The 20,925-nt window shown below is 36.8% G+C and overlaps 1 protein-coding gene across 14 annotated transcripts in view; it reads left to right on the forward strand.

Annotated features, from left to right (window-relative positions):
* The window catches only part of NECTIN3 (nectin cell adhesion molecule 3), a 294,923-nt gene that overhangs the window by 83,846 nt on the left and 190,152 nt on the right, over nt 1-20,925 (forward strand). The window contains exon 8 of one of the 14 annotated variants that reach the window (XM_025478031.3): nt 20,076-20,237. The exons of 11 other annotated variants lie outside the window; for them this stretch is intronic. In XM_025478031.3, the coding sequence (XP_025333816.1) occupies nt 20,076-20,222 (147 nt within the window). In that variant the 3' untranslated portion in view covers nt 20,223-20,237. Of the gene's footprint in view, nt 1-633; nt 656-20,075; nt 20,238-20,925 lie in introns of those variants that run through there. 2 more of the 14 variants (XM_025478054.3, XM_049105424.1) reach the window with 2 other exon arrangements.

The following is a 20,925-nucleotide window of genomic DNA, read 5'->3' on the forward strand; positions in this document are numbered from 1 at the left end:
GTTGTACTTCATTATGATTTTTAATTTGTATTTTTTCCCTAGTTACTCATGTGTGGAACATTTTTTTTTACTTGCTGATTTGTCATCCATTTAACTATTTTGGTGAAGCCTCTATTCAAATATTTGCTCTTTTTTTTATTGGGTTGTTTTCTTATTGTTGAATTTTGAGAGTTCTTTGTTATGGACTGCATGTTTGCATCCTTCCAAAATTCATTATGTTGAAACCTTAACCCCCAGTGTGATGGTATTTAGAGGGTGGGGCCTTTGGGAGGTTTTAAGTAATGAGGGTGGAACCCTGGTGATGGGATTAGTGCCCTCATAAGAAGAGACAGGGGAGAGATTGTTTCTTTCTCTGTCTCTGCTATGTGATAAAAGAAAATAGCCATCTGAAAACCAGGAAGAGGGCCTTCACTAAGAACCAAAATCTTAAACAGCCTCCAGAACTGTGTGAAATAAATGTTCTTTAAACCACTTAGTATAAATAAATAAATAAACACACAAACAAACCACTTAGTGCATGGTAATTTATTATAGCAGCCTGAGTGGGAATAAGATATGTTGGATACAAGTCATTTGTCAGATATGTGATTTGGAAATATTTTCTGCCATTCTCTTGCTTGTCATTCTCAACAGATTTTGAAGAGCAAAAGTTCATTTTGATGAAGTCACTCATATGATGACAATGTGATACCATGCATTCACTCTCATAGGGTAGGGGAGGTAATACCTATTTTTGTTAAATGTTATTAAAACAGTTAAAATATTTTAATGAGACATTATTTTCTTTATTTTTCCTGTATAAACTTCATCACCAATTAGGAAATTTATTGAGTTAATTTAAAGACAGTAGTTTTCCTTGGTCACTAGCGTTCCTTCAGTATCTAGCATGGATATCTACATAGTGTAAGTAATTCTCACCTCATCTGAGAAATACGGAAATTAGGGAGACTTGCCTCTTCTAATAGTGTTTTGTGGCCGAGAGCACCTAAGTAGCCACTATCTTTTTATATGTTCTATTCACCTGTTTCAAATAGTAATTGTCATAGAGAAGATGCTTGATAAAAATTTTAAAATAGGACATAAGGGGCCCATGAAGGAAAAATGTTTTAGAGTTATTTGTTAATTTATTTTTAGTAGAATCAAATGGAATCTAACAATATTACTATAATTAAGAAGATTGAGATCGAGTTATTTTGACTTGTAAAGTGTAGAAAATACTCTAAGAAAGTTTATTTTAGACTTACTGTAGACATATAAATCAGCACTGATCTGGGAAACCTGGACTGTTGATTTTTAAGTGATAAAGATTCTGAGTTTAATTGCATTTCAGTATTTTTAATGGTATTACCAGCATCAGTACATTCATTGATTATGTGATTTTTTTGAAGGAGTTGAAAACTTCTGACCTCAATTCCCATTGCTGTTTTTTTCTGATTTGTAGCTGAACTGCCTGAATGAGTTAGGACTATATTAAGAAAGGGAAGAAGAATTAAAAAAACAAAAAAACAAAAAAAAAAAACAAACCAAAAACAAAAAAAGAAACCCTGAAGTATGCAGTAGTACCCTTACAGCTATTTCTAATACTATTTTATGCAGTTTAAGTGATCCAAAAGAACTTTGTTCTAGTTACCAATACACAATACCCCCCCCCAAAAAAAATGATTAAAATAACAATTAAAAGGTTGGCCTTTTAAGATATTCTGAACAATCCAGAGAGAACATTTAATTCACACTTTTTCATAAAACTTTATAGTATAATTCTGGTTCTGTTATTAACATGTCATCCTCTTTCTTCCTTTCTGATCCTTAGCACTGAGTTTTAAGAACTAGCTCATAAAAATTACATACTCACTATTTATAGTTAAATATGTATATATGTGGTTCTCCCATTTTCCTACTTTTCTGCCCTTTAGAATTAAAAACCATAACTAACTATTGCCTTTGTAACCTCTCTTGAGATCTCATAAACTGCTCTGTATAGAGGCTACTCAATAATTATTGAGTTGCAGTGATAATAAAATTGCTTATGAAATCATAATCTCCAAAGCTAGCTGAGGATAATTCTAGGAATTTGGGGAGAACAGGGAAGACATCAGAATTTATATACAGTGTCATCCTTCTGCCTATGTAATACCTAGAAAATTTATTTCAAACAGCTTGGAAATCTATAGCCAGTCTATCATTGTTTTTGAGCAAGATATATAACAAGATATCAATCTGTAATATTATTTCCAAAGAATCATCACTATTAATTCATAATAACTAGAAATGAACCTCAACTTCCTAGTGTTACCACCAAAATATTTTTAAAGCACCTCATAAACCATGTTAAAGTCTGAAGAATTAAGTCTGATGTAATGCTAAACTTTGGGGAAACCAACTTTTAATGGCTCAAAGCTACTTAGAACTCAGGCAGAAAGGTATTATCCTAACCATTAATTTACTTAAATTGTGCTTTTTTCCTTGGTTTACAAGAATTAAATTTAAACTATTCATACTTGAGATACAATCAGAACATGAAATCTTGAGTGGTTTATTTGAGACCTGTGTTAAATTCATACTGCCATCAGGGAACTATAAGTCTTAATTAGGGGTGACTTTTGATTGACTCATGAGTAAGTAGAAGTAGAGGAACTATTGAAGTTAAATGCATTAAGCTGAGTACAGTGAAATTTTCTCCCAAATTTTAGAGGACCTAATAGTTGTCTTTATTTAAAAGGCCATAGTTTCCTTTATTGGAAGTGATTTCTTTTTTAACATTTTATTTATTTATGAGAGCGCCCACACATGCCTCACACGATTCAGGGGGAGCGGCAGAGGGAGACAAGCAGACTCCCCACTGAGCAGGGAACCTGAGGCAGGGGCTGGATCCCGTGCCCCAGGATCATGACCTCAGCCAAAGGCAATTGCTTGACTGACTGAGCCACCCTGGCACCCTGGAAGTGATTCCTTTTTAAGTGGAGAAGCCTAAACAGAGAACTGAGTTATTTTAAATGTTCAGAACAAAGCAAACCAAATTGTTTTCAGAGAATAGACTTTTTCATTATTTGTGAATTAAATTTTATGTGGACATTATCGGTCTAATTTTTCTTTAAATTTGGCTAGTCTTGATTTTAGTCCTGGCCAATTTTTTTTTTTAAGATTTTATTTGTTTATGAGAGACACAGAGAGAGAGGCAGAGACACAGGCAGAGGGAGAAGCAGGCTCCATGCAGGGAGCCTGACATGGGACTTGACCCCTGGTCGGGGATCAGGCCCTGAGCTGGAGGCAGATGCTCAGCCGCTGAGCCACCCAGGCATCCCTCTCAAGTTCTTTTGATAAGTTACAAACAAGAAACGGGTAAAGGTCCCATATGGACTTTTTAGAGAATAATGTAAATAATATATTATTTAAGTTAAATGTTACCCATATGTCTAAACTTAAAATGTTCATTCATTCATTCAGGAAATTATGGTACGCATTGCTGAGTGACTTTTTTCCCCTTTATTTAGACTCTTCCTTTAAAGTAGATTCAATTAAAAAAAAATAAAGTAGATTCAATTATAGAGTCCTTGGTTAAATCAAGCTGACCTAAATGGAGAGTCATTTTAGGCAGCTACCTTCATATTGTATCGTGTGCAGTGCTAGTGGGGTCTAGATGCCCACCACGGTGCTTGATTTCCCAACAGAGAATAGTAATAGAGGTTAATAATAGAGATTAATGTACTAGTATCTTTTACTCCCTATTGATATGAAAATACTATGGGAGACTCTCTCAGGCTATTGATAATTATCAAAACTCCCCTAGGTATTGGCATTGCAATCTTTTATCCCAGCATTTCCAGGAAGGTCTTGATTTCACATATTTGTGCCCCAGTGTCAGTATGTACATTAAGTGCGCCTTCCCCAGTATTGACACTGCTGTTTGTCTGAGAGATCGCCCTAGTACATCTGACTTCTGTTATTATATTATTACCCAGTTTTTTAACAGCCTCCTTCTCCATTTCTGATCATTAAAATTCAAAGTGCTTTCTTCCCATAGTCAAAATGGCTTTTACATTTTAGCCCCCTCTAAAAAAAATCTTCCTAAGCTGAAAAGATTATTTAATTTAGAATAAAATGTATGAGTGTGAGCTATGGTAAAAGCACTTGTATTTATTGTGATAGTCTCTTTCCAAAGTGTAACTGGAGACAGTGCTCTTATTTGGAGAACTTTAAGAAATGGAGGTTAATTTGGATTCCAGTTGTTTTTTTTTTTTTTTGCTTTGAATTATATCATCTATTTAATATGTTTATTGTTTCATAAAATGGTGGAGTAACTAGGGAGCAAGCAATCCTGCCTCCTCACAGATCCTTGTAGCTGGACTAAGAATCAGATTGACATGAGACAGGTTAACAGGAGAAAATAAAATTTGATTGTGTACGTCCAGGGAATCCTCACAAACATGGAAGTTCCAAGAATAGGCAAAATGAAGTATATATGTCATTCTAAACTAAGGAGAAGGGGATAGGGGCCTGTGACTTAAAGGGAAGCAGTGCAATTTACAGGCAGATGAAAAAGAGTTGATGTTTGGTAAACAGATATTTGCCCTTCCATATAGATGGATTATTCAGATAAAATTTATCTCTGGTAATAACCCTTATTCTAGGAAGACTGTACAATTTGGATTCTATATAGTCAAGGGAGAGTCAGATGTTTCCCTTGAGCCCACAGGTTCTTGATAGCCTTCAGCTCAAAATAATCCACATGCCAATCCTAGGGGCCCTACCTTCAGCCCCTGTACTAGAAGACAGCATAAGATATTTTTAGGAAAAATCATAACATGAGTAATTGATCACTTCATATAAAACCAGTTCCAGTTCATGGGCACCTGGGTAGCTCAATGGTTGAGTGTCTGCCTTTGGTTCAGGTCATGATCCTGGGCACATACGGGGTGGAGGAGGGGCAGAAGGAGAGTAAGAATCTTGAGCAAACTCCCCACTGAGCACAGAGCCCAATGCAGGGCTCCATGTGGGGCTCCATGTCATGACCCTGAGATCATGACCTGAGCCAAAATCAAGAGTCATTCGACCAACTGAGCCACCCAAGCACCTCTGGATACTTAACATACTTTTGATTGTTTTTGATTCTATTCAGATATCTTACATAAAATTAGAATGAACATTTTCATTAAAATAAAATTTATGTTTGAGACCTTTTAAAGTTGAAGAAGGCATGTTTGAATGAGCTAATTTAAATTTTCTAAAGTTCATTGGTTAAAAAAAAAAACTGATAAAACACAGGCCCTAATTTAAAAAAAAATGCTACTAACAGAAATCAGTTAGAAATACTGAATAAAATTCAAGATGCTTGTTGTTTTAGAAGTCTTTAAAATGCCAAAAATTAAGAAATTAAAAAAAAAAAACTTAATGGAAAAACATTCAAAAGAATTTGTTTTGGGTAGTCAAGACTACAGTTTATCCTTGGGTGAATTAACCTTAGTTATTTGACCTAGAGCCACTAAATTATTCTGGTTACTTATATGAGTATGGGAATCTTTCACCCAGTCTGTTTTGGCAACTTATCAGATAACCTTCCATAGTTACAAGCTACCATAGTGCAAATTTTCTGTTCCTGGGCATGATAGTAAATAGTATTACCACTTTCTTTCCTCAGAGACATGTTTTCACCACCAGTTTGGTTAAGTTTGGTTTTGGTATGATTCCAAATTTATTTTGTTGATTCTTTGGCACATATTTTTAACCAAGATGTTTGTTCCCTCAGTTTTATGTACAGTTTTATGTAATCTCCTTTTGTTTGCCTTACTAATATTTGCTTAATTAGAAATATGTGCAGGATAAGCAATTAGCCTATTGTTGACTCCACGTTTTTTGTTTTTAAAATATATTGCTTGCTATTTAAGAATATGATTCGAAAAAGAAATAACTCCCAAAGTGGCATATGGTTCTTTGGACATGTGAATTAAAAGTTTAATCTTATATTTCAGTGTAAACAACATTTTATTATTGAGAATAAGATGTTGTTGGGGGAGGGATAGGGAACCTATCTGGAGTGGCACTTTAGTTTGAATCATTGATGCCTTACAAGTATTTTTTTAAAAAATTATTAGTACTGTTAAAATCATTTCTATATTTACAAACACCTTGCATTCTTTATCTTTGTGTGCTGATTGCTAGCAAATACATGTGTAACACAGGATCATTCCTTATGATGAATTCTTTAGGTCTACTTGTTTTTTGAGATCCAGCTTGAATTTGAAGAGGACAAATTTTAATTTACCGTTCAATGTTCTTCTAGCTGGACTAACATTAAATTGACTTGAGATTAACAGGAGAAAATCAAATTTAATTTTGTATGTGCTGGGAATCCATGCAAACATGAAATTACAAAGACAGGTAACATGAGGTTTACATATCATTCTCAACTAAGGAGAAGCAGGAAGGGTCTGGGACTTCAAAGGGAAGAAAAACAATTCACCGGAAGATGAAAAAGAGTAAATGTTTGGTAAACAAACATTTGTTGGGCCACTTAGAAAAATTGGAACTTGAGGACTTTGACCAAACAGGCCTTGCTAGGACTTCCCTATCTGCCATACCTGGTTCCTGTTATAATGTAGTTACCTTCCATTTTTATGGTCATAGTTATCTTTCTATCTAAATTCTTGTAGGCATTTGGTGGTGGTGGTGAGGGGCAGGGATGGGAAGGCAAAGTTTTCTTCTTGAATCTTTTGGGCCTTGATTGTTTTTAGTTCAAAATAATCTGCAGTCCTTGGCCCCAAGTTCATTTAACATTTCTGATTACATAGTTGCTTTTGTTTTGTTTTTCCACATAGCTCAAAGCCATGATTATTTCCTATTCAATTGACTTTGGGAGTATAATTTTTCTTTGTAGTTTTAGACAACAGAACTAGGATTAGAAAGTGACAGTAATATAGATTTGAATAATTATTGTAAATATCTTTCCAATAACTAGATCTATATGGTAATGGAGCTGATACCTCAAGAAGTCATATATGTTTCCATATATATTTCCTAACTGAAAAGTTAGGGAAGTTATATATATTTCCTTATTTCAAGGACTCAGCTGTTGTCTTTTGTTGTATGTTATAGGAGGCATTTCTGCATTGGGACTAAAGTTTAATTTTAAGACCCCTCCTAGTCCTTTCTCTTGATTCTTTTTCCCCCTAAGAAAATGATATAGATGGTAGATTAAAAAATAACATTAGTGTTATTTGGGACCAGTGTTCTATCTTAACGTGATTCTGAGTGTAATATTTATATTATATATTTATTAGTTAGCTAATGAGTTACTAAAAGCACATACGTGAGAGGTAACCAACTCTGTTCTATACATGGTTTCATGGAGTTTAATTTCAAGGTCCTTTGGCATTTCCAGATATTATTGAGTCTCTGTTGAAGAGCATTTTGATGTAAGCAAATATTACTTTAAAATATTTTTTGCCTTTTTTTAAAGAAAAGATTTTCTTTTGTAAATGTAAATTATACATTGTTTTATGGTTGGTTTACAATTATAACTGTTCACATAGATACCTAAAGCTTTGAATGATATCTTTACAGCAGCTTTAACTACAATGAACATTAGATGAGATGTAAAACTTGCTAACTACAGAATATTTCATACACATAAGTAACTTTGGAAGAATGAGAATTGTTAAAGGTCTTTAAAAGGAAATACTTAGCTTTATAATGATTCTTATTTTAAATTCATTGGCACTTACAAAAGGTAATAGTCTCAATTTCAGATGTTTGGCAGGCAGTAATTATTTAGGCTATCAATCCTGTTTATTAAAAGAGATGCCATGTAAATGTATTTGTTTGAAACATTTTAAATGTCTTATTACTGATGTATATGTTCCCATGGAAACCACAAATACCCCTTTAGAAAAATGATGTAAAATAGTGGCTTTACTTTTAAGTAGAACCTGAGAAATTGCAGGCTCTATTCAAGGAAAGGTAGCTACAAAGTTGAAAACCTTACTGTGGTCATATACTGCTGAGCTATGAACTGCATGTAAAACTGTATAACCTTACGTGCATGTGCACACACATACACCAAATAGGTTAATTGTGTGAGACCAAAAAAACATGCAATGTAAAAGAATAAAAAGTGATAAATTAGACTTCATTAAAGTTAAAAATGTTTGATCTTCTAAAGATACCATTAAGAAGACAAAGGGAAACCACAGATTGGGAAAAAATACTTGTAACACATACATCAGACAAAGGAATTGCACCCAGAATAAATAAAGAAGTTTTACAATTCAATAATATGAAACAACTCAATTTAAAAAAATGGACAGAAGATTTGTATAGACTTTTCATCAAAGAAGTTATACTAATGGCCAAGTAACACAGGAAAAAGAAGTGTGGCATCATTAGTACTCAGAGAAATAGAGATTAAACCACAGTGAAATGTCACTGCACTTCCATTAGATTGGCTAAAGTTTGGGCAGCCCAGGTGGCTCAGCAGTTTAGCACCGCCTTCAGTCCAGGGCGTGATCTTGGAGACCCCAGATCGAGTCCCACGTCTAGCTCCCTTCATGGAGCCTGCTTCTCCCTCTGCCTGTGTCTCTGCCTCTCTCTCTCTCTCTCTTTGTGTCTCACATTAATAAATGAATAAAATCTTTTAAAAAAAAAAAGCAAAGTCAAAAAAAGATTGGCTAAAATTTTAAAAGACTATACTAAGTGTTGACATAATTAATAATAGTTCCTACTCATAAGTCTGCTTTTGTACATAAGTATGTAAAAGCAATTTATACTTAAATTATTTTTCATTTTTGCTCTTCTAGTTAATTTTCATTATTTTCTGTTCTTATCGTACTATATTACTATATGTAATTAGAAGTCCACACACCAAAAACTGTCTCAGAGCATATTTCCTTTCCCCCGTCCCCATTAAAATTCTTTTTTAAAAATTTTTTTAAAGATTTTATTTATTTATGAGAGACTACAGAGAGAAAGAGAGAGAAGCAGAGACACAGGCAGAGGGAGAAGCAGGCTCCATGCAGGGAGCCCCATGTAGGACTTGATCCCGGGTCTCCAGGATCATGCCCTGGGCCAAAGGCAGGAGCTAAACCGTTGAGCCACCCAGGGATTCCCCCCATTAAAATTCTTATAAAAGGATTTGTAATGAATATGTGATATGGTCGCAGCTACAAAAGAAATGACTTTATATTTTGATTTTGAAGTCCTCTAAAACTGAGTAATCCTGTGCTTGATGGTAGTTTTTTCCCATAATGAACTGCCTATGATCCACATGGTACTTACTTTAAAAAAAAAAAAAAAAAATGGGGAATGTGACATTATGGGTCACATAAGTTGCCAAGAAAGAAAGTTGTCTGGTTAGCATAAGGCAAATGTGAGTCATTGCTCTGGAACTGAATGTGCCATTTGAGGTTTCATAGCCTGGACTCCCACCCAAGACAGAATTTCCTTTAACAATATCTAAGAAGGTAGTCATCCAGCCTCAACTTAAAACACTTACATTGGCAATTTCACTACATCACAAGGTACTGTATTTCATTTTTGATAGCTAAAATTGCTAGGAAATTAGAAATCTAGCTTCTTTTCAACTTAATTAGTCCTGATTCTGATTTCTACAATTCTTAAAATTCTTTTCAGCATTTAAAGCTGCACTTATTAAGAACTTATTTCTTTTAATTCAGATGCTTTTCATACGTACCTCGAAGCAACCTTTCCAAGAATTGTTTTATAGGCTTTTCCAATTTTTAAAGTTCTCTGACTTGCTCCAACTGTTTTCTATCTACAACCCACTGGAATGTGTCTCAGTGTTTTCAACTGTTTTTTTTTTTTTTTTTTTAGAATATAGTTGTTTATTTTCCCTCCCTAGTCTCTCTCCTCTGAGAAAATTCTAGTTTAATATTTCTCTGGAACAAAATACAGTATTCCAGGATGATAAGTATTAAGTGAATTTAGATTATGATCTTTTTTTTTTTAAAGATTTTATTTATTTATTCATGAGACACGCGCGCACACACACACAGAGGCAGAGGCAGAGACACAGGCAGAGGGAGAAGCAGGCTCCATGCAGGGAGCCCAACGTGGGATTGGATCCCGGGTCTCCAGGATCACACCCTGGGCTGAAGGCGGTGCTAAACCGCTGAGCCACCGGGCTGCCCTAGATTATAATCTTTTCATCTTACCCCTCTATTTTAGTTAAATGGTTTGTTTACGTTCGTGTATTTATGAGTGTGTTGACAGTTATAAAGGATTGTTTTGTTAATCCAGACATCTTTCTTGCAGTTACATTGATTTTATTAACCCAATTATTTTTCTCTCTGTTAAGTTTAACCTTTATTTTAGATCAAAATTCCAAACGATTTGTAAATGCTTTAACTAATACAGTCAAAATTCAGAAATTTTGCTTCTGAATCAATATTCATATTTGAAATATCCATATTTGAAGACAATCTCCCATTAATTGTCCTTACAGGTCACATCAACCTTTTTTGCATGATTTTTTTCCATATATACTTTATGCTATGTGGATTTTTCAGATAGTGGGCACGTATTTTCTGATTTAATTTTTTTCTAATTAAATTGGAACTATTAGAAAAAAACTAGATTGAGGTATAGGGAGGAGCAACTGTTGAACAGAGGTAGAGAAAGAATGAATGTCTATCTCTAGTAATCTTGAAAGTAAGAATGACTGAGGATGTGAAGTAAAAGAGTGGGGAAAAATATAAAATATGTATGGATTCTAAAGCTTTTCAGTACATAATCTGGTAATATAGGATGTGTTATATTTATGAATGATATCCAAGGATTGTTAGTCTGGTACACATCCACCTTCTTCTAGTGGTTAAGTGCTGTCACTTGGCCTCTCCCATCCTTGGATGTCATTTCTCCCATTTAACTCAGCCCAGTTCATTGGCAACAGTGTCCACTCTCACTCCTGATTTACAGAGAATAGCCACCACAGGACTCTTCAGGGATGCCAGAGCTCCCCTCATGAATGCATTTCATACAGAAATTGGTCAAAAATGTTCTCAGGATGCTCCTAGAAAGTACTCTTGAGGAGTGGTTAAGCACACCTTACATGATAAATCTTTAACATCTGGCCTCCTTAAGCCTGTGGATACTTTCCTCTTGGTATCCCAAGGAAATTAGAATTTCACCTTCATGTGGTGGAGTCCACATTTGGGCCTGGATTTCAGTCATCCAACTGAACTCTTAGAGCTACTACTAGCCACTCAATATATTAAATCAAGAATCTTGACAGTACGTCTGTACAAATTTTGTTTGATTCATTATATTCCATCCACCTGATCCAAAACCCTTAGGATCTATTTCCATGTAGGTTCTTCAGGTTTTTACCTCTATAAATTGGCGAAATCTTGCAATTTGGCGGGAGGGGACACACTTTGCAGTCTACCCTAGGATAAATTGATGCTGAATATTAAACAATTGCTTTAAAAAAAATCCATCTGTCTCTGTCATATGCACTTAAAACAGTAGGCATTTAGAACATTCTGCCTGGAAATCTCCTTAGGTAAATACCCCATTGCATTATATGACTTTTTCCATGTCATCACAGGCAACAATGCTGCTAAACTTTATCCCACTATATGGAAGGATTCCCTTTCCTTCAGCTTTAATAGCATTATCCTAACCTTCTGTTAAATGCGTACCAAAAGCTTTCTTGAAGGCCTTCAAGCTTTATTATTAGCTCTCTCTTCAGAGCCCTTCCAGTGTTGCATGTAGCTTGGTCCTAAAGCCACTGCCATGTTTTAGGTTTTGTTTTACCTTTGGGTAAATACTTAGTAGTGTGATTCCTGGATCATAGAGTAGTTCTATTTTTACTTTTTTGAGGAACCTCCATAGTGTTTCCCACAGTAGCTGCAGCAGTTTGCGTTTCCAACAGTGCATGAGAGTTCCTTTTTCTCCACATTTTCACCAACACTTATTATTTCTTGCCTCTTTGATTTTAGCCATTCCAACAGGTATGAGATGATAGCTCATTGTGATTTTGATTTGCATTTCCTTGATGATTAGTCCTATTGAGCATCTTCTCATGTGTCTGTTGGCCATCTGGATGATGTCTTTGGAGAAATGTCTATTCAATTCTTCTGCCCATTTTTAATTGGATTATGTTTTTTGGAAGTTGAGAATGAAACTTGACCACTTTTTTACATCATCATACACAAAAATAAACCCAAAATGGATTAAGGACCATTTGAGGTTTGAGACCTGAAACCATGAAAGTCCTAGAAGAGAATGAAGGCAGTAATTTCTCTGACATCAGCCATAGCAACGTTTTTCTAGTTACATCTCATGAAACAAGGGAAACAAAAGCAAAAATAAACTATTAGGTCTACATCAAAATAAAAAGCTTCTGCACAGTGAAGGAAACAGTCAACAAGGGGCACCTGGGTGACTCAGTGGTTGAGCGTCTGCCTTTAGCTCAGGTTGTGATCCCAGGGTCTGGGGATCAAGTCCCGCATCTGGCTCCCCGCAGGGAGCCTGCCTGCTTCTCCCTCTGCCTGTGTCTCTGCCTCTCTCTGTGTGTCTCTCATGAATAAATAAATAAAATCTTTAAAGAAAAAGAAAAACAGTCAAAACTAAAAGGAAACCTACTGAATGGGAGATATTTCCAAATGACAAGTCTGATAAAAGGTTAATATCCAAAATATACAAAGAACTTATACAACTCAACACCCAAAACACAAATAGGCCATTGGTTTTTTCAGGGACAAAAGCTGCTGGGATCCTATTCAGAGCAGGTCACTGAGAACCGTGGTTGCTCCCAGTATGGCTTATATTAATCCCTGCTCTTGTTCTTTGTTCCTATCCGGCTCTGCCCCTTAGTTTTGCCTGTCTCTGGGTGTGGTGAAACTCAGGCAGATCCTTCCTGTAGTGCTCCAAAACCTTGGGGGAGCTGGTGGTTCATCCTACCTTCCCTTTCCCAGCCAGGGGAATTCTTTCTAGCTGAAAGTTCCTTCCAGGCACTCAGGGAGCAGAGCCAACCTAGGGGAGATGAAGGCAAACTGAAGCTGTTCTTCCTTCTGTTTGTGTGTGGTTATTCCCAAGTTTTTTGTTCCACTGTTACTAAAATGTGTTAAATGGACTCCTGAGCTCTCTTAGAGCTGTTTTGAGATAACATATGTTAACACTAATTAGAGCTTACATTTATTTAGCATTTGTTAAATGCAAGGCATTGCCCTAAGTGCTTTATATGTATTAACTCCTGTAGTCCTCGTAACAACCTGGTGAGGCACATGCTAGGATTATCTTCGTCTTTCACATAAACAGATTGCAGTTCACAACATTAACTTCACCAGGGTCACCCAGCTATGAGAGCCAGGATCAGAACCCAGGCAGTCTAGCTTCAGAGTTCACACTGGATCGCAGATAAATACTGGAAAGATCATCAGTCTGGGCATCAAGAAGTATGGATCTAGACTTTTGTTCCAGCTTTGCCATGAGTGAATCCTTGCAGAAATAGCTTTACTTTTCTGGGCCTCTGTTCCCTCATCTGTGAAAGGAGGGCATTTGTTTCCAGATAATTTGTGAGGCCCTTCTTGCACTAACATTTTAGGATTCTTCAGATGGAAAGTGCCAAGCAATTCTGTTGCTTCCGATTCATCAATTATTAAGGACAATCAGACTTTAGTAGCTAGGTTATAGCACAGCCTCTGGGGTTGTACTCAGAAGACGCTCAGCTGCTGCAATTTAATACATCATCCTTTCCTTACACATCAGATGACTTTGCATCTGTATAGAACAGAGCTCTATACTCCAGTGCCTATTGCCATTTGAAAGCTATTTATAAGGAGATATCATATGACCCCACTGCACATATGGGTGGAACCTCATAAGGGAAAAACCATCTTAAATTAAAAACAGTTGAGAGAGATATATATATATGTGTGTCATCTCTCGTTAAGTTAGAAAAACAGTATAGCCACACTGAAGTGCATGTATTTTCTTAGAGCACCTCACTTCGTCATCCAGCTTACTCTCTGTTAAAGGTCTGTTGCACAGATTTGTAGCCAAGTACTTGAGGTAGATGTTTCTGTCAACGTTTCACAAAACAGAGGAACATTCAGGCATCTTTCTGGCATCACTCATCTAAATATTCTGAGCCTTTTCTTGTTTTGAACTGAATGCAGATTGGACTAAAATGATATTCTAAAATAAATAAATTGAAGGCTTTGTACTGTGTTACACCCCTTTTCTTATGGGATACTTGCCATACTTTTTGACTTTTCTTCCTGTGTTCTACGTGTAGATTTTAAGCCCTCTGCTCTTGGTGCTTTTCTTTTTACCTGTGTGTCTGGCAGCTCCTTCTTTCCATTCTCTCTCTCTCTCTCTCTCTCTCTCTCTCTCTCCCCCTCCCTCCCTCCCTCCCTCCCTCTTACCATCATTCCACACATACACTCAGCATAGACACACATCACATAGCCTCTGGGCCCTTTTGCTTGGTGCAGAAACTGAAATGCTAAACTAAAATATGTATGCATAAACCAACATAAACTTGAACTTATCACAGACATGTTTAAGTCTAAATGAGGAAGGATGGAAATAAAAAACACAATCCTTTCTATCTACTTTTACATTTAATGGGTCTAATGTTAGCCTGGATTGTATTTCACAAAAAAGAAATTTGAACTATCTAGCATCTTTTGCTAGATATTTTTACGTATTTTTAACGTAAATACTTATGTATTTTTAAAAAATGTATATTTCCCCAGACCATACTAAATATAAGATAATATGTTATTCAAACTTAGGTTTTAGAAGGAAAAAAAATAAAATGGGTCTTTAGGTTCAATTTTGAAGATACTAAAAAGTAAAACTTTCTTCCTAAATGGTGTCGTGATACCTGTTGGAGAATTCATGCACAAATTGTTATCAGGAGGCTATTTTTCCTGTTGGCTGTTCTTTGATCTCCTTGTACCATGCACCTTGGCTGGAGGCCTCCTTTGTCCTGTGAACACAGTAGAGCACCTAGACTTACAGTGAAATCTTGCGCACGTCTTTCTAAGAATCTTTGTCCATTCTACCTCCATTGCTGAATTTTGCCAAATCCTTTTGGACTAAGATGAGATTCTAGCAAAGCACTGTAAGCTTCTTTGGAGGAAAAGTGATAAAAGATTTTTGCAGCTTTTGAAGCCACTTATATTGAGTATGTTCATTCCCTCCTCTCCTCCAAGCAACTTACATAGAAATGCAACTTAAAAAAAAAAAAAAAAAAAAAAAAAAAAACAAAAACAGGCTACAATCAAAAGCAAACATTATGCTTTTTCCTTTAACACACAGATGTGCTTAACCACTTTGATGTGTTACCCATTCTGGGGCTGTTAGGAGAACATGACTCTTCTTCCAAGTGCGTGCCACCCTCCCTTAATACAACATGCTTCATCTCTATGAACAAGGAAGGTCTATTTCTGAACCCACAGCTGCTCCTCATCTTCACATGAGCTGCAGTGTTTTCCTCCGTGTAAGAACATTTAACCCTTCCCGTTTTGTTGCATCTTGTCATTCTCAGGCCTTGAGGGGCTTTCACCTTGTTTAGGTCTTTCACTGGCAATCATGCATGATACTTTCAATCAGAATTCCTTGATTCAAGTCTGAAAATGGCCTCAATCTTTTACTGGGGCCTAGAAGGTCTTACCTTCTGTTTCCATGCATAGCTGCCCCATCCCTTCTACTCCTCCTCCCCAGCCTCACAATTGGTTCAATGTCTGTAATATGAGCTGCTCACTCCCTGGGGATTTTATAGGCTTTGTCTTCTCTTCAAGAGCATCGCATCCCTTTATCCAGCCCCTATAATAATTCTCCTACAATTGAGCAGGTATTTTTCTCCTTTCACTGTGCTTTTGAGAATTAATGTTCTGTTTTCTTGGATGAAATGTGATCATTCTCACAATTCCACTCAGTCTGTGGTAGTAAACTCTGCTATTATCCACACTGTAATCCTTTTCTCAGACAAATATAGCTTCTATCCTGTAAACTTGTAATGAAGTATATGTCCTACCTTTATTTTCTTTTCCTCCCATTGTATGTTTATACAAGCTTCTAGCATCCGCAGACTTGATGTAAATCTATAGATCTGTTGACATTTTTTTGCCTTGTCCCCTTTTCTGCTCCCTACTATTGGTCACCAAATCTTGGATTCTCCTGTGCTCTAGAAGAACCTAGAGCTCGAGAAGCTCTCCAATGAAGAACATAAATAACAGCCACACTCACCATCATTGTTATGATCATTATCATTGGCTAGTCGGTATTTCTCAGGCCCTGCTTTCACCATGTTGCTTCATAACCTAGCATGCGGGTGGCTCCAGGGACTTGGGACTCCCAGTCTGATGCTCTTGATTGGACCCACCATACCTAACCCAGTGCCTTCAGAGTGGTCACATGAGTCCTCCCAACCGACCAGTCTGGGTCCTCCCAAATACTGTTTAACCTCCACTTTTCCATAGCTTACTTGACTCCTAGCCTCTGAACTCCTGTCTTTCCTGTGATGTGTATTGCTGTTATACAGACATCGTCTACATTTCCAAAAATCTCTAGGCATCTAAAGTTTTTCCTAACTCATTTTACACCAAAATTTGACCTACACTGCTGACTATCATGAAGTTAAATATAGTCATTTCTTCCTTCACTTAATGTGAATACTTATATTTTCCTGTACAAATGTTTATATGCTTGATTATGGGGTTCTGTACCAGACCCTGCTGGAGTTGTTTTATAAATATGTGGAATAAGTAACTATCACCTTTCTAAAAATCTGAAACATTCAGAATTCCAAAATGTATCTGTTCCCAAAAGATACATTTCAGATAAGAAATTGTGGACCTCTAGCTAATTGAGGTTAAAATCAGATCAGATCAGCAGGTGGTTATATGGCTCTACACCTGTGTGCACTGGGTACTGTGTCAGAAAAGAAAAAAATAAAAGCATAAGATAGGCCTCCCACTTTTAAGGTGCTTGCATTCAAACTACCTTGCTTTGTTGTTTGAAACACAAGCCACATGAAACAAGATTGTAAATTCCTGGAGGGCAGTGGCCCATAAATTCTTTTGCATCTCTATTAGCAGAGTATTGCTAATGATGAGATTATTTCAGAGGACTATTTCCAGTCCACTTAGGAGAAGACAAGCTCACCTTTGTAGCGCTCAGTTGTCATTGAGAGCAGAACCAGAATTCCCATCACATCGCAGGGCATACGTCCCAAACATGATGACACTCCTCATAAACACTGTGTCTGAGCTAACTGCATGGGACTGGGGAAAGAGCCGTTGCTGCTTGGGCCACCTTCTGATGGCTCCCGAGGAGGCACTTCCAGCCAGGGTCACCCACGGCCTTCAGCCATCCCAGCTTGGGCAGGAGATAGATAACTTTAAATACTGTTGAGAGTTAATTTCAATATTTTTTTGAGTTCATATTATAAAATTTGTTGCACTCCCTCTACTGTTTCTCCAAAAGTCCACCTTTAGCTCTTAGTTTTAAATAAGGGAAATGTTCATGTCACAGCAGAGCAACGCTCCTTTCTTTCACTATCAAGTGAAGCATGTCATCTTGTAGTGGCCTTTACGAATTCCCAATCAAGTAGATGACCTGTTATTTGTAGCTGTTAGCCTGGTCTGTGGGCTAATAAAAAACCTCCAAGCTCTGTTTGGCCATTTAATTATGTGAGCATGAAGACAATGTTATTTTGACTGTTTACCTTCAGTAAGGAGTGTCTCTTGCCTCAAAGAAGAGTAGCATCTCATAAGAGCATATCATGTAAACATCCAGTCCTGTCAGTGTTGAGTGAATCGAAGACATAAAAAAAGACCCTTGGCTTCATTTTATTAGCTATGCAAGCTTGTCTCTACCAGAAAGATTCCCCTCCTTTGTATCTGACCTGCTTCACCTCCCTCCTCACACCACCGTTGCTCTGAACCCTCGTGGCAGTCACTAATGGATCCTGTTGGTGCTTAACTCATGAGCTCAATTCCCCTGCAAGGTGCCTTTGTGCAGCCAGATTATGACTTTAGTGCCTGGGTGCAGGGAGATGCCAAGCTGAGATTCCAGCTACTTCTCTAATTCAAACAAAACTGCCTACTCTGGGTTTTATATTTACAAAATTGCTGTCCCTCAAGGCTAATATTAGTTTCCCATAGCAGATGATCCCTCTTTCTGTCTCACTTTTTTTTGTTGTTGTTATTAGGTTCTCTTCCTTCAGAGGAAGAAACAGGGCAGGGCACATTATATTTCCTATTTTCCTTTCGGGAAGTGGTGCAAAATACCATTCAATTAAATTTAAGACCCCAAAGAAAAATACATGTAATTTTTAACCAAGTATGTCCAAGGGATCACTTCAATGGTTTATGGGATGAGTAACTATTAACCAAACAGATAAGATGTTCCAGTATTTTATTTTCTACTGTTTAATGACACCCTCAATGGAAAAAGTAGATTATTGGTAAGGGAAATGATTCCTGTATTATCTCACCTTTCAATAGGAAGGAATAAGACAATAGTGATGTTCTGCATTTAATATATGGCCTTTTGTCTCACAATCTAAAATATGCTCAGTATTGAAGATTTTAGGAGGCTCTTTTTAGGTTTTTTTTTTTCTTTTTTCTTTTAGCTAAGAATAGCATAATTATTAACCACAAAGACAAACTTGCCAGATATCTTTTTTCCGTGGTACTAGTTAAGGAACTTAGATGCTGGATTAAATATGAGATTGGGGAGGCTCATATTAATAGTTTCTAGAGGAGAATTAGAGTTTGGTTCTTATTGTAGCATGTAAAATTTTGATCATTACAACAACTACATCAAAAATGGAATGATTTTGGTCATTTTTTTCTCTGAGAATACATCTTTTCACAAAGTATATATGACAGTATGATGGATAATATTTCTGCAGAGTAGCTTGGGATACAATACTGTGCCTGATGCAAAAGTAGCAATTAATATCTTCTTTGAGGGTCTTTTGGTGGTTAAAATTCCACTAACAGTCCTAAATTAAAGGATTACCTTGTGGGCAAATTTAGAGATGAAGTAATGTGAGTGGGTGGTATGGTACAGCATTAGGGCAAGGGGTTGAAGAGCAAAGACGCCCATTGTGGTGAGGACAGCATAGCATTCTGATGTTAAAATATTTAGCTTTGGAAAAAGTGCAAATAAATGCATAATCATTTGATTTGTGTCCTGGAAATGAGTAGGATTTATTATTGGGGACATCGTAGCATTATATGTGGGTGTCTAATTTCCTACAAATACTTTTCCATCACCTTTATCATCAGTCTGCTTTATTTAGATACTTGGCTGTGCATACACATTATAATTCAGGTGAAATATCACTGTTTTGTGTATTTTAATGTAAGGATTAAGACCAAAGCCAAGATAAGAATTTTCATTAAAATGTGTCATATTAAGTTTCACTTTGAAAAATTAAAATCTAGAACATATATGCAGTAGAAGTAATGAGATTGATTTACCAGTGATAAGGAGGGACACTGCCTTCCATTTCGAAGGTACAACATTTTCAACAACAACTAGGCTGTTAAAATTCTCTGGTGACTGGAGAAAAATCCAATGCTACCTTGTGAGATGAATTATCTAACACTCTTCTATCTTATGAATAAACCTCATGATTTAAGCTCACATTTGAAGAGTTTGCCATAAGGACATCCTGTAGTCATTTCTTCTTGTACCTGCCTCATTGAAGTCTTTGATATTAGATATTAGAGGAATAGACCTTGCGTTTTAAGGAACTATATTACTGAAGAGTATAAACGAACAATAAAACTGGAGAAAAAATGCCCTCTGAAGTAATTTTAAAGAGTATTTTCCCATAGTGAATGACCATTCTGTGTTCGGCTCTGGGCTGGAGCAGATTAAGAAAGCAAAAAAACAAAAAATCAAAAACAAGCAAAAAAACCTCTGAGTCTCAAGGGAAAGCGTCTTTGTTTACCTTTAATGGAACCTGGAGCCCAAGCCAGAGGTAAAGAAACATAAGCCATAGCTTTTATTTGACTAGTTCAGATGCAAATAACCAGAGCAGGTGACTGAGCATCGCCACTCTTTCCTCTAGTTTATGTCCTCTACCCTTTCAGGTGCTCGGTGTCTTCCTGCCTTTCCATCCCCCTTCTTCAGTCAAATCAAGAAGAGACTGGATATACTCAAGAGAGGGCGATAGGCAATTTTGTGTGATGGTTTACATAGAGACTTTGGAATTACATAAACATGAATTTGAATCTTAGCTCTACGAGCATGGAAACATTGCTTCTTCTCTCCAAGCCCAGCTTCCTCATCTGTATTATGGGAGCAATGATAGAATCAAGGAGGTAGCATAAGAACCTGAGCGCATCTAAAGCATCTCGTCCAACACCCACCTCAAGTGGCGGCAGGCATAGGGGAGGAACCTTTGGTCAGTCCTTACAAGTTACATTTGTTCTTTTGCCTAAGCTGAAGGAACAGTGTCCCCACATGTTGGCATTATTGAGCCTACTTCTTTCTAGACCTTCTGCTTCAGTCAATCTTTATAAGATTGCTGAGTCCTAAGAATCTAGAAACTATTTTCATGGTGTTCACTCCCTTCTCATGAACCAGTTCAGACATAACTCTGCCCTGTTCCTTGAAGTTAGGAATTCGGGGTTTCCGGTTCAGCTGACACAGGTTTCCCAACATGTGCTAGCATCCAACACCTCTGTGGGGACCAGTGGCAAAGAGGAGAAATCAGAGCAGATCATGTGCATGGGTCATAGATCAGCAAGTATTGAGCATCTGCTATGTGATAGCATCATATGAGGCTTGAAGAAAACCTCCCTGTCTCTTAGGGGGTTAACAGGAAAGGATTTATGGGATGGGATATACAGACAGAACATAGAAACGAACCTTACTTCCCAGACATTAGGAAAAGGGAGTTGTAAGTAAATAAATCTCATGTCTCAGGGAATAAGATCT

The sequence above is a fragment of the Canis lupus genome, chromosome 33 (assembly GCF_003254725.2).
Source record: "Canis lupus dingo isolate Sandy chromosome 33, ASM325472v2, whole genome shotgun sequence".
Classification (NCBI taxonomy): domain Eukaryota; kingdom Metazoa; phylum Chordata; class Mammalia; order Carnivora; family Canidae; genus Canis; species Canis lupus.